The 14,208-nt window shown below is 38.8% G+C and overlaps 1 protein-coding gene across 1 annotated transcript in view; it reads right to left on the bottom strand.

Moving 5' to 3' along the window:
• The window catches only part of FRMPD1 (FERM and PDZ domain containing 1), a 95,890-nt gene that overhangs the window by 35,500 nt on the left and 46,182 nt on the right, over nt 1-14,208 (bottom strand). The window contains exon 2 of the mRNA XM_027105474.1: nt 10,781-10,885. Coding sequence (XP_026961275.1) covers nt 10,781-10,881 — 101 coding nt within the window. The 5' untranslated portion in view covers nt 10,882-10,885. The remainder of the gene's footprint in view (nt 1-10,780; nt 10,886-14,208) is intronic.

Here is a 14,208-nt window from a genome sequence, read left to right on the forward strand (position 1 = left end):
AGAGCCCATGAGCCACAACTACTGAGCCCGCATACCACAACTACTGAAGCCCGCACGCCTAGAGCCCATGCTCCACAAGAGAAGCCACCGCAATGAAGAGTAGCCCTCCCTTGCCACAACTAGAGAAAGCCCACATGCAGCAACAAAGACCCAACGCAGCCAAAAATAAATAAATAAATAATTTTATTTTTTAAAAAAAGGACACCACTGAGAAAGTGAAAAGACAACCCACAAAATGGGAGAAAATATTTGCAAATCATATATCTAATAAGGACCTTGCATCTAGAATACATAAAGAATTCTTATAATACACTTAAACAAAAAAGACAAATAACCCAAATAAAAATTGGGCAAATAATTTGAATAGACATTTCTCCAAAGAAAACATACAAACAGCCAATGAGCACAAGAAGAGATCATTAGCCATTATGGTAACATAAATCAAAACCACAGTGACATAACACTTTATATCCACTAGGATGGCTATAATCAAAAAGATAGGTCAAGTGTTGGCTAAGGTGGAGAAAATGAAACCCTCATACAGTCTTGTAGTTCCTCAAAAGACTAAACATTGAGTACCATATGACCCAGCAATTCCACTCCTAGGTATATACCCAAGAAAACTGAAAGCATTATGTCTACACAAAACTTGCACGCAAATGGTCACAGCAACATTATTCATAATAGCTCCAAAGTGGAAACAACCCAAGTGTACATCAACTAATGAAATGACAAAGACAATATTCCATACTAGACTATTATTCAGCAATAAAAAGGAATGAAATACTGATATATACTATAACATGGATAAACCTTGAACACATTATGCTAAGCGAAGGAAGTCAGCCACAAAAGAATACAAATTGTATGATTCCATTCATGTGATATGTCCAGAATAGGTAAATCTATAGAGACAGAAAGTAGATTAGTGATTGCCTAGGGCTGGGGAAGGAGGGTTTTGAAAGGAAATGGAGAGTGACTACTAATACGTATGGAGTTTCTTTTTGGGGTGATGAAAATCTTCAAAATTCATTGTGGTGATGGCTGTACATCCTTGTGAATACACTAAAAACCAGTGACTTGTACATTTTAAGTGGGTGAACTGCATGGCATGTAAATTATATCTAAATAGAACTGTTGAAAATAAGTAAGTCAATTAAAAAAATAAAATCCTAGAGGGAAAAAGCTTACAATAAAAATATATGCAGAACGGGCATAAATACATGCAGTAAATACCCAGATTTCACGTGCTCAAAGCAAGTAATTGACAACTTGCACATGAAGAAATAAAAGCTGGTAAATAACAGAAAATGTACAACCTTAGTCATTGAAGAAGCACAACTGAAAGGACTACAGAGAACTATTACATGTCTACTAAAGAACAAAATATGAATAAAAATAATAAAGCCCAACATGTGTGGGCCCTGGTATTTAAGGTTGACTGTATAAATTGGCTATTCAATCTCTCTGGAAAATAATCAGGGAAATTATAATATGAATTTAAAATTTGATCATTTTCTTTGATCTTCTGTTACCATTTTGACTGACATTCCTCAAAGTAATAACTGCCCTCCCCCCAAATAAAATATTATTTGCACTAGACTATGAATTCCTAGAAGATAAGGGTGACTTTTATTCATCTCTGTGTTCCCTGTGCCATAAAGTCCTAGAACAGAGTATGAACTCAAAAGACCCTAGCTCTTGAATATTCAAAAATATTTACCATAGCTTTATTTAGAATAGTGGAAAAACTTCAAACCACCCAACAGAGAACAGATAAATCAAGCACAGCAAGGAATTGCCCCAAGACTCTACATCAATGAAGTACCACAAGCCTGTGAATCTTAGACATACGTGGAAACACAGCTTAGAAAACACCCTTCCAGAGCATCTTCTAAACTGTGGTTCAAACCCCCTTCCTAAGGGAGAGATCAAATTATTCTGTCCCCACAGCTCCCCATCACCCACAGAATAAAAGTTAAACTCCTCAACCTTACTCTCATGTTCCTTTGTCTTTAAGTCTCAGGCCCTGGCCAACATTCCCTACCCACGTTCCTTCCCAGGCCATCACTCCAGCCTAATCTTACCTGCTGCACCAGTTTTGCATCGGGGCCTCGGTTCATGCAGCTACCTCACAGGAAAATGTGAGGCCAATCAAAGCCCAGCTCAAATGCTGCCTCTTCCAAAATGCCTTCTCTGATTTCCCAGCTAGACACAAGTTCTCTCAGCTCTTCTGGCCTAGAGCACCTCAACTTCAGTGATAACTGATCCCATATATCATCACCCCGAATAGACTGTAAATTCTCAGGATGCAGGAACCACTTTTTACCCACCTCTGTATTTCTCACCGTACCGAGTGAAGAACTTTGCCCACAGAAAGCATCTGTGCTTATTAGGTGAATACATGAGCAAAATACTATATAGAGAGAGCATGATGCAAAATAGTACCTCTAATATGATTAGCAAAGGTGGAAATGTATATTTAACCACTAATAAATAGCAGACAATTTGAATGTGACAGAGTTCAGTGTTTGTCCTTTGTTTGTTTAATTTGAAATATAGCTCAGCCCTATGACAATCGTCCTAATCAAGACCCATCTTTTCCATGTCCCAGAGCTCAGTAAACGGTATCAGGACGAGGCTCAGTTGCTCAAGCCAGACTCCTGGGAGTCATCTTTGACTTTACCCTCCTCTCACCCCTAATATCCTATCCGTCAGTACTACAAAAGATCTCCAAGATGTCCACTTATCTCTATATCTCCATGACCACCATTCTATTTCAGGACCCTGTTACCTGTCCTGAAGAAGATTTCTGTAACAGTCTCCTAGCTGGTCTCCCCACTTTTCATTCTTATCTCACCTGAATGATTCTCCATCCAGCAACCAGACTGATATTATAAATGCAAACCTGCTCATATATCTGCCCTGACTAAATGGCCTAATCCAAAATCCTTAATATGGCTTAATACAGCACCTGCCCACCACTGAAGCCTCTACAATGAAGCCATTTGTTCTCTCGATATTTTTGTTCCAGCCAGACTAGTATCCTTGGAGTTCCTCAAATACACAAGGTCTTCCCTCTGCCTAGAATACCCCCAACACCTAACATAACACTCTTTAGAGATTTCCCAAAACACCCAACCATACACTATCTGCCCAGCTCCTACTCGATCTTCTGGTTTTGGCAGAAATATTCCTCTCCCTCTGCTGAACCTGTACACCGAACCTGTACATCCCTTTTTGAAACACACATCACCTTTGAAATGACCAGTGTGAAGTCTCTTGTCCTTTCTAGACAACAGCTCATATGGCAAAACCGTGTCTCTCTTGCCCCATGTGTTGAACTCAATGCTAGGCATAGAACACGGCTTAATAAATGTTTGGAGACCAAAAGAAAACCACCGACCTTACCATATTTAGAACAGAATCCATTTTGATGCTTTTCAAGTGGGTAGGCTTCATTTATCTGACTTTTCCATTTGGAATGGTGTGCTCCTCAACAATGGTAGACAAATGAAGCCCCGCTGTGCTGGCTAATCCCTGGATGGCATCAGGAACTTTGGCCCAAAGTCTGTTTTTTGACATTTTCCCCAAAGGCCACATTTCAGCTTTTGTTTGGAAAGGGATTGCTTAAGAACAGGACCAAACCGTGGCCTCTCCTCACAAAGAATGTTCAATATTTGACAGAGAACTGAAGGAAATGATCTCTGTAGCAAAATTTCCTCCTCTGGAGAACCTTATAAATATCAAACTAAGCACCGACAATCCAAAAACCTATGTCTGATGCCTCTGTAATGGTTTCAAATCATAAATCTGAGGTCATTGCTGCAATTTCACTTTGGAACGGCATAAGACCTGGCGACACTAATAGAATTCCTGTCAGATAACTGGATCAAGCCTAAGGTAGAACTAGAAAAAACATGTAAAATTTATCATGAAAATAGCCTCGTGTAGACTAATTCTGTATTTTATGGGTCATAAGTTCATACTGAGCTGATCAATAATGCTGAGAAGAAAAAATAACAGAGATAGATTAGGTTTCAAATATTCTCTGGCTTTTTATCTGCTCTCTAATAGGTTGGAAAATATATTTTGCCCCTATCTTGTAACAACAAAGAATTCACCTTTGAGTTCCAGCAGGATGTGAAGAAACTACTTTGAATCTATGGTTAAACACTGTATTATGTTCAGCTTGAGTGATTTTCAAAGCTAACATCTGGTATAAGCTGGCTTTTTAATCCAAAGTTTATTCAAAGAAAGAAGAAATAGAAGTAGCAGCTTGTACCAGAAAGAAATTTATCATGTAGTCATAATCATAGGACTATGCTTGTGGCTGTGAAAGTTTCTAGGGGACCACTGAATGTACATATTGTGAGTATAGTGCAAAGGCCTACAGTTGAGAGGAGGAGAAATTATTCCACTGTTACTTTAAAAAGGAGGTTCAGGAGACAATGGCAACCCTGCAGATGCAGCACAGGAGCCTTCTAACCTGTTCTGTTCGAGCCTTTCTGCTTTTGCCCATGGGTCAAAGAGCAATAAAAAATTGGTACCTGAAATGATCTTTCTACATCATTAGGAGTATTATAAAGGTCAAAGATACCATCCCTATAATTAGTAAACAGACTATGGTTATAATGAACAAGTAAATTTGTAAAGAGTGCAAAACCAATAGCCAGGGCTCTGATACCATGATGCCATGATGCATGTGTGTGTGCGTGTGTGCATATGTATGAATATGTATGCCTGTGTGTACATGTGGGTGTGTGCACATGTGCGCAAACATGTGCATGTGTGTTCACTAGTATTAAGATTCAAGATGAATTGAAGGAAAGAAATCTTTTTAAACCCTGAGGGTAAAACCAAGCACCAAGAAGAAGGCATCAAATCCATCAAGCTCTTTATTATTTTTAAGTCTTGCTCTATAAAACTATTTCTGATTAAGCATAAGAGAATTCAGTAAATCTTATGCAAAATTATGTTAATAATACAATAAAATTATTCTAAAGTTCACATGGAAGAATAGGTAGGTAAGAGTAAAAAAAATGGAAAATGAAGAATAATAAAAGTCTTGTTTAATAGATAATAAATGTAAATATTTTTCATACAGGTGTGTGAAAACAGGCCATTAGATCAATGGAACAGAATAGCTAGTCCAGGAAGAGATACAATTTCCCACTCACAGACACAAGAATTTCATATATAATAAAAGTGAAGAAAGGAAAGATCACTCACAGTTAATGGTGATGCAAATATTACTTATTTTGGAAAAAACCAAGTTAAATCTACATCTCACAACCTATACAAAAATAAACTCCAAATTTAAAAATTAAATATAAAATACCTTAAACTATCAAATTGAAAATTAATTAAATTACTTATTGGGTGAGGATTTTCTAAGCTTAGAAGCAATCAAAGAAATCACCAAGAGAATATCATTTAACTATATAAAAATTGAAAATTGTAGGAGACAAAAAAATGGCATAATTAAGTGGAAAAGTATTCTATAACATGTCATTCTCAGTTTATCACCTCCGTAGTTATACAAAGCTGTTAAGAAGATGACAATTTAGTTCAAAGCAAAATGGTTAAAAATTAGTTTATAATGTAATGTCACTATGTTGCAGCTTTTATTAAGTAGTTTGTATTACACTATTTTTACAGAAATTCGAAACATGTCACAGAGACCACTTGGGGGGGTTAGTTATTTCTAAAAAAGCACTGATATTGTAAATGTTATTTTTATATTGGAATGTGAAATTAAGTGGTAAGAGAGTAGTCATCTTAATAATATCTGAGTAATTCTGTATTTCTACAATTATAGGTATCACTAGGCTTGCAATCTACACAAGCATACACACACATTCAAACTGAGTGCCACTATCCGAATTTGACTAGTGATTGTAACAATAACCACCCACTGAAAATTAATCTAAAATTGAAGAAATCAAAGCAACTTTAGAAGTTGACACTCTTCCCCAGAAAAATGTCCATTTTAAGACACATTATATAGCTCTAACATTACCAAGGTTCATAAAAGTTAACAATTTGTTTAATAATGTTTGGAAATGGTAATTGTTATTTTTGACTAATTTCCTCCTAGACAATTCAATTAGTGTCAGAGATAAAGTTTAACTTTTATGGAAAAAATGGCAATTACAAGTAAGCAAGTACAACTGGCTGAAATGAGTGGAAGCTTTTAAAAGTCTGAAAAAAAAATGGGATTGCTAAAAGATGCATGTAAAACTATATGACTACAGATTAACTTCTATGTTTCCTTTTTTTAAAAATTTATTTTCTTTATTACTTTTCTTTATTTTTGTCTGTGTTGGGTCTTCGTTGCTGCGCATGGGCTTCCTCTAGTTGCTGTGAGCCACGGCTACTCTTCGTTGCAGTACACGGGCTTTTTATTGCAGTGGCTTCTCTTTTTTTTTTTTTTTTTTTGAAGTACGCGGGCCTCTCACTGTGTTGTGGCCTCTCCCGTTGCAGAGCACAGGCTCTGGACGCGCAGGCTCAGCGGCCATGGCTCACGGGCCCAGCCGCTCTGCTGCATGTGGGATCTTCCCGGACAGGGGCACGAACCCGTGTCCCCTGCATCGGCAGGCGGACTCTCAACCACTGTGCCACCAGGGAAGCCCCTGCAGTGGCTTCTCTTGTTGTGGAACACAGGCTCTAAGCAAGCGGGCTTCAGTAGCTGTGGTACAGGGGCTCAGTAGTTGTGGCTCGCGGGCTCAGTAGTTGTGGCTCACAGGCTGTAGAGCGCAGGCTCAGTAGCTGTGGCACAGAGGCTTAGTTGCTCCACAGCATATGGGATCTTCCCAGACCAGGGCTCAAACCCGTGTCCCCTGCACTGGCAGGTGGATTCTTAACCACTACGCCACCAGGGAAGTCCCTATGTTGCCTTTTATCTGGACTATAAAAAACACTTCAGTGTACTTCTTTCATTTCTTGACCTGGCTATCAGGAAACTCAGAGCCAATGTTAGTACTCAAATGCTAAATCCTACATCTAATTGGTTTGCAATCTATTTACAAAATTTCCAGTCTTTATTTAAAAGTTTTTATGTGTTTTAAAACTGTAAGCCATCAAAAATTCCTCTTGGAAGGGGCTTCCCTGGTGGCGCAGTGATTGAGAGTCCGCCTGCTGATGCAGGCGACACGGGTTCGTGCCCCGGTCTGGGAAGATCCCACATGCCGCGGAGCGGCTGGGCCCGTGGGCCTGTGGGCCATGGCCGTGGAGCCTGCGCGTCCGGAGCCTGTGCTCCGCAACGCGAGAGGCCACAATAGCGGCAGGCCACAACAGTGAGAGGCCCACATACTGCAAAAAAAAAAAAAAAAAAAAAAAAAAAATTCCTCTTGGAAGAAGAAAGGATGTAAAATTTAAATATATTTTAAATAAATAATATAGTCCCTTACTATGAAAGCCCTTAATCAATAAAAATTCATTGAACATCTACTACATACTATGTATGCACTCTTCTAGGGCTGAAGATACTTTGTAAAACAAGACAGTCATGGTCTTTGGTCTCATATGTGGCAGGAGGGTTGGAGTAGAAGAGTCATATAATAAACAGGTGGGGGAGGGTAGACAAAGAACAAGTAAATAAATGGATATGTTATTATAAAGTGTGGTGAGAGGGGTAAGCACTCTGCCAAGGAAGCAGGAGGAACAAGATGAAGTTGGAGAGTTAGATCAGGAACAGATCATAAAGGGACTTGCAGGCCGTGGCGCAATGGCAGGTGGGCCACTGAATGGTTTGGGGTCGGGTAGAGCCTGGGGCGAGCATGCGGGACACGAGCAGTTTGTATTCCGAAGAGTCCACTATGGCTTCAGGGTGGAGCAGAGAAAGAGTGAGTGACCACGGCAGTGCCCCCCAGGGACAGAGAGGTGGACAGATCGGAGATATGTTTGAAGGTGAACTGACAAGAGTTGCTGATGGGGTGGAAACAGAGTGTGAGGAAGAGAGGAAAATTCAGTTTGACTCAAGGGTCTCCTGATTAAGCAACCGGGTGGCAGGCGGTACCATTTACTCTACTCCAGGGAAACTGCAATTATTTATGCTTTTCAGTTCTTGATCATTTTTGAGTAACCTGAGGACACCAAGAACCCAGTCTGAATCAAGGTTGCAGGATTAGAGATGAGAAACAATTTAAAGAAGGCTACATGTGATTTATCCTAGAAACACAGAAATGATGTCTTCCATGGACACTGCCAGGAAGCTTTCCCTCTTTTTCTGCTCTTTCTCAAGCACTTGGAAAGCAAACTTCCTACTAGACTCATGGAAAGATGCTCAACATCATTAGCCATTAGGAAAATACAGATCAAAACCACAATGAGATACAGTACCACTTCACACCCACTAGTATGTCTATAATAAAAAAAACGGATAATAACAAGTGCTGACAAAGATGTGCAGACATTGGAACCCTTACACCCTGCTGATGGAAATGTAAAATGGTACAGCCACTTTGGAAAACAGTCTGACAGTTTCTCAAAAGGTTAAACATCAAGTTGCTAAATGACCCAGCTATTCCACTCCTAAGTACAAACCCAAGAGAAATGAAAACATATGTTCAAAGAAAACCTTTTACACAAATGTTCATAGCAGCATTATTCATAATAGTCCCAAGTGGAAACAACCCAAGTGTACATTAACTGATGGACATAGAAAATATTCCATAATGGAATATTATTTGGCAATAATGCTACATGCCAAACATGCTATAACATGAGTGAACCCTGAACATTATGCTAAGTGAAGAAGCCAGTCACAAAGACCACATATTGTATGATTCTATTTATGTGAAATGTCCAGAATAGGCAAATCTATAGAGACAGAAAGTAGATGAGTGGTTGCCTAGGGCTGGGGGAGGGGCAAACGGGGAATGACTGTTAACAGTTATGGGGTTTCTTTTTGGGGTATTGAAAGTGTTCTAAAATTAGATTGTGGTGATTGTTGCATAATTTTGTATATACACTAAATAAATCTGTACATTTTAAGTGGGTGAATTTTATGGTATGTGAAACATATCTCAAAATAGATGTGAAAAAAAAAAGCTTCCTAGAGGCCAATGTTGCCTTTTATTTACATTCTGTGAGAGAAGGTAGATATTAGAGAGTTCCAAGGTCAAATATTCAGGCAACATAAAGTTACACAGGTCTTTTTCTGCAGGACTTCTCAGAGCCTTTAATGTGCTAAAATGCACTATGAATCACCAAGAGTGGGTGGATAGGAGTGGGATATAGGCTGCATCACTTCCTAAATATATCTCTGGCCATGGAACATTTTTTTAGTAGAGAGCATCACATAGGACTAGGTTTTGCAGAATCCACTTTAGAAAACAATGTACCTAGGAGTTTTCCCATTCATTCACCAAGCACTACCTGACTACTTGCAATCTCCTGGAACTCAATCATCTCTGGGCTATGAGATGTGGCCGGTACTTTCCCTGCCCTCCATAGAGCTTGTGGTCTAGAAGAAAGAAAAGGGATGTGCTCAAATTTAAGTTGAACACACCGGAAGAAGCACAATGCTGATGCTACAAACCAAATACTATGGGGCCCCTTGGGAGAGACTAATTCTGACTGTGGGCTGGGGAACACTTCATGGGAGACCCAGCATTTCAGCTAGACCTTGAACTATGAGTGGGTTCTGGACACATGGAGATGGGAGGAAGAGATGTGGCACAGAAACCCAGGTCTAAGGGGTGGAAGGGGAAGTCGGGTGCTTGTAGTAGGGGAATAGCAAGTAGATCATTTCAGCTGGAGTATGATGTTGATGAAGCAGAACAGTAAGACAAATAGCTGTAATGGATTGTGGGTCAACCATGGAGCGCCTTGAATGTCTAACCAAAAAATGTTTAAATTCATACTGTAGGAGATGAGGACCCATCAAAGGTTTCAGAGCAGGGGGTAGGGATGGTCGTAAACTAGTCACTCTCTGAGCCTCAGGGTTTCACCTGTGAAATAGGGCTAATTCTCCCAGCCTTATCCCATCGTAGTGTGTGAGGACCTGAGCACTTGGCCGAGGGCAGTGCAGCCCCGAGCAAGGTTTACTGCTCAGCAGCACAACAGCTGTTTCCAGTTCCTCTGGAAGAATATGTGTCTCAGAAACACCTGACATGTGATATTTCATCTCCGTGTCAGCTCCAGATGGAAAATCTGAGACTGAAAATGAGCGCTTTGAAACAGAAAATATTTTAGGTTCTCTTGTAGCAGTCAAATCAAATCTGTATTTGATTTCATTTCATTTTGTTTAGAATGAAATAGGGACTGGAAGGAAGGAACAGCTGCTGTAAACAAAGACAGGGAAAGAGTATAAACAGCAGATTGCCTGACATCAAGTACTAAGACAAGGGGCATGTGTGAGACAGCCAGAGACAGGGACAGTGATCCTGTGTGAGTGTGGATTCAAAACAGTGTGTGTTCCAGAGTGTATAGGCACATGTGTGAGAGTATGTGGGTATGAGTGTGTCAGTGTGTTTAAGTCCATCTGTGTGTGAATGTGCGTGTCTCTGTAAATGCATGTATGAGTTTGGTGTGAGTATCTCTGTGTGTCTGTGGGTGCCCCTTGAAGGATGCAGGGGGAGGATTTGGAAAGGGACAGAGAGAAAGGCACTCCAGCGAAATTGCTGACCCATTTACACTTCTTCCATCACAGGGTGTTAAGAACAAAGGAAGCCGGAGACAGTGATCCCCAGACGCTGCCAAGACTGCAAAACTTCCTCCCACGGGGACACCGAACCCTTACAGACAGAAATCTCTGCCAACCCAGGAGCCTTACCGGGCCGAGCTGTCCCGGGAGCGCCGGAGCCATCTTGCCACCATTTGTTCTATTCTGTGTGCTTTCCGGGTCTGGAATAAACTGGTCTCCAGCATTTCCATTTACCTAAAAGGAAGAAGAGTTTTCTTAAGAAGCTAACCAAAATATTTGGAAGAGGATTCTGACAAATCACTATGATGCTTCCTCTATTTGCGAATTTTAAGACATGCTGATCAAATAACTAGGGCTCTCTATCTGAAATTAACATACACAGGTGCTCAGTGTCTACAGCGTGAACAACTTTAGCAGCCCTCTGCCCTAAGGAGTCCGTAGTCTTGTGGTACACAGATAGGTTTTACATCTTAAACGGTTCAACGTAAGGATTAGGGAATAAAATACGTAAGCCTTCTCAAACTCTGACTATGACCCACTGTCAGAGACACACCTTCTGTGTGACACCGCCCCCCGCCACCTCAACTATGTGTGCATCCCTGGACGGCACAGCTCCATTTTGCCTGCATCAGGAACTGCATGGACATGGAAGCATTCTAATCCCATTGTGTCCACTCTTCGGAGTGCTGCTTCTTTTGCTCAATATTTTATATATAATTTTTGAATAGGAAATTCTAATTTTTGAATAGGTAATTTTGAATTTGTATAATTCAAACCCCAGATTGTAAAAAAAAAAAAAAAAGGATACACAGTTACTGTATTGTGCACTTAAAAATTTGTTAAGAGGGTAGATTTCACGTTAAGTGCATTCTTACCATAATAATAAAAATAAGATTTTTGTACAGTGAACGGTCTCCTCTCTATCCTTCCCTTCCCCCAGCCACTCAGTTTCCACACCCATACATAATCACTGCTCTCCTACTTGAGATATCTGTCTTTCCAGAGTTTCTGTATGCCTATACAAGCAAACACAAATATAGATTTTATGTGTCCTCTTCTCAACACAAAGGATAGTACACCATACACATTGTTCTGCACCAGGCTTTCTTCCTTGATATCTTTCCACATTAATACAAAGAATGCCTCTTCATTCTTTTTGACAGCTACTGAGTATTACATTGTATGAATATACTGTAATTTAAAAAGTAGTCTTCCCTTGATAGACATTTGGGTTATTGCCAATCTTTTGCTATTGTAAATAATACCACAGTGAGTTATGCTGTACAAATATCATTTCTGCATATATGCAATTATATATTTGGATAAGTTTCCAGATACTGAATTGTGAGGTCAAAATTTATAAGCATTTGTGCTTTGATAGATATTATCAGGTTACCAAGAAAAATAGTATATATGCTTGAGATTAAATTTTCTTAAAACAATTTATATTTTTCTATTTACTTTTTAAGATACTGGTCTCAACTCACCCAATTAATTTCACAACCCAATAAATATTCACATGAAATAAGATATGACATAGTGAAATAACCATGGATACAGAGAAAATAAAAAAGAATTATAAGAGATTATGTTGCTTAACACTACACAAACACATTTGGAAACCTTAATAATACGGATGGTTTTCAAGGAAAATATAAATGATATAAGATGACCCTAGAAGAGATAGAAAATCTAAAAAGACAATTACCATAAAAGAGAAAATTGTTAAAGAGCACACTCCAAAAAATTCCAGGCAGACAGGTTCAAAGGTGAATTCTTACAAATCTATAAGATGTAGCTCACCCTGACAATTTTTTTGTTTTATTTTAAATAGAAACTTTTAATTTTGGAATAATATTAGATGTGTAAAAACGTTGCAAAGATAATACAGTGAGTTCCAATATACCCTTCATTCAGCTTTCCCTAATTTAGCATCTTACATAATCATTGTAACTTTGTCAAAACTAAGAAATTAACATGGGTACACTAATATTAGCTAAGCTATAAATTTTATTCAGATTTCATCAGTTTTTCCATTTATGCTCCTTTTCTGTTCCAGGATCCAATCCTGGATATCATGCTGCTTCTAGCCAGCTTAGTTTATCTTCCCCAATGCTATGTTAGCTCTTCTAGAGCATAAAGAAGGAAATCTTCCAAATTCTTTTTAATCAGTCAGTCTAACATTGATACCAATTCTGATAAAAACACTATAAGGCACAAATACAATCTCCCTTATAAATATCAAAGTAAATATCCCAAATAAAATATTAGCAACTAGAATCTATCAGTAATCAGCAGAATAATAGTGGGATCTATATTAGGAGTGCACTAACCATTTTCATATAAAAATGAAAGCAGGACACCCAAACTCATCACTTTAGAAACCCAGAGACGTACACTTTTCATCAAATGCAGCCAAATACAAATTAATGGGTGTAAAACATAGGCTGCAACCAAAAATAAATTCCATTTAGATCAAGGGATGTATCAGTCTAGCTCTTTTCTACAATGGAGACAGCAGACCTGAATACTGTCTTCAGTTCTGTACAGCTCACTTTTTTTTTTTTTTTGCGGTACGCAGGCCTCTCACTGTTGTGGCCTCTCCCGTTGTGGAGAACAGGCTCAGCGGTCATGGCTCACGGGCCCAGCCGCTCTGCGGCATGTGGGATCTTCCCGGACGGGGCACGAACCCGTGTCCCCTGCATCGGCAGGCGGACTCTCAACCACTGCACCACCAGGGAAGCCCACATTTATATCATTTTAAATTGCTACATAGTATTATTTTCTTTGTCCATATCATAATCTATTCAATAAGTCTATCATTGGATGTTTGTGCTGTTTCCAATTTTTCACTATTATGAAAGCTTTACAATGAATATGCTTATTCATAGTAAATGGCTACTTCCCAGGTACTTTCTTGGGATAATTCCTAGAAATGTAACTACTGGATTTAAGCATATGTTCATTTTTAAGAATTTGGAATGTGTACTGTCAAGTTGCTTCCAAGAAGGTACCAATCTGCACTCCTGCCAGGACAGACCTTTGCAAATATTGAATACTATCATTTTAAAAATATTTGCTAACAGGATGGAAAATAGTGCCTACGTATGATTTAAATGTTTATATTTTGAAAAATACAGAAGACAAAAGTAAATACAATCTACATTCTCATATATATTGGATATTATTTTTAAAATATTTGTTAATGGGATGGAAAGTATCATCTAATTATTAGTTTAAATATATATTTCTTGAGAAATATAGAAAACAGAAGTAAATGTCACATATAATTCCATCACATTAAAAATTATATAAATTGAGTATCTTTCTTCAAACATCCAATCCAGTTCCCAGAGATTATCACTGTTAACAATTTGGTGGGTATTCACTCTCACTTTGCCCTAAATCTATAGAGACCTATATTACGTATATTAAAATATATAGGCCACAAAAATACAATCATGGTATACTCAGTGGTCTGCATCTTGCATTTTTTAACTGGTGAATATATCACGGACATATTTCCAGATCAGAGCTCATTATATCAATAGTTTTGA

Source organism: Aethalodelphis obliquidens, unplaced genomic scaffold, assembly GCF_003676395.1.
Source record: "Aethalodelphis obliquidens isolate GAN/ISIS:26980383/991018 unplaced genomic scaffold, ASM367639v1 scaffold7, whole genome shotgun sequence".
NCBI classification, from domain to species: domain Eukaryota; kingdom Metazoa; phylum Chordata; class Mammalia; order Artiodactyla; family Delphinidae; genus Aethalodelphis; species Aethalodelphis obliquidens.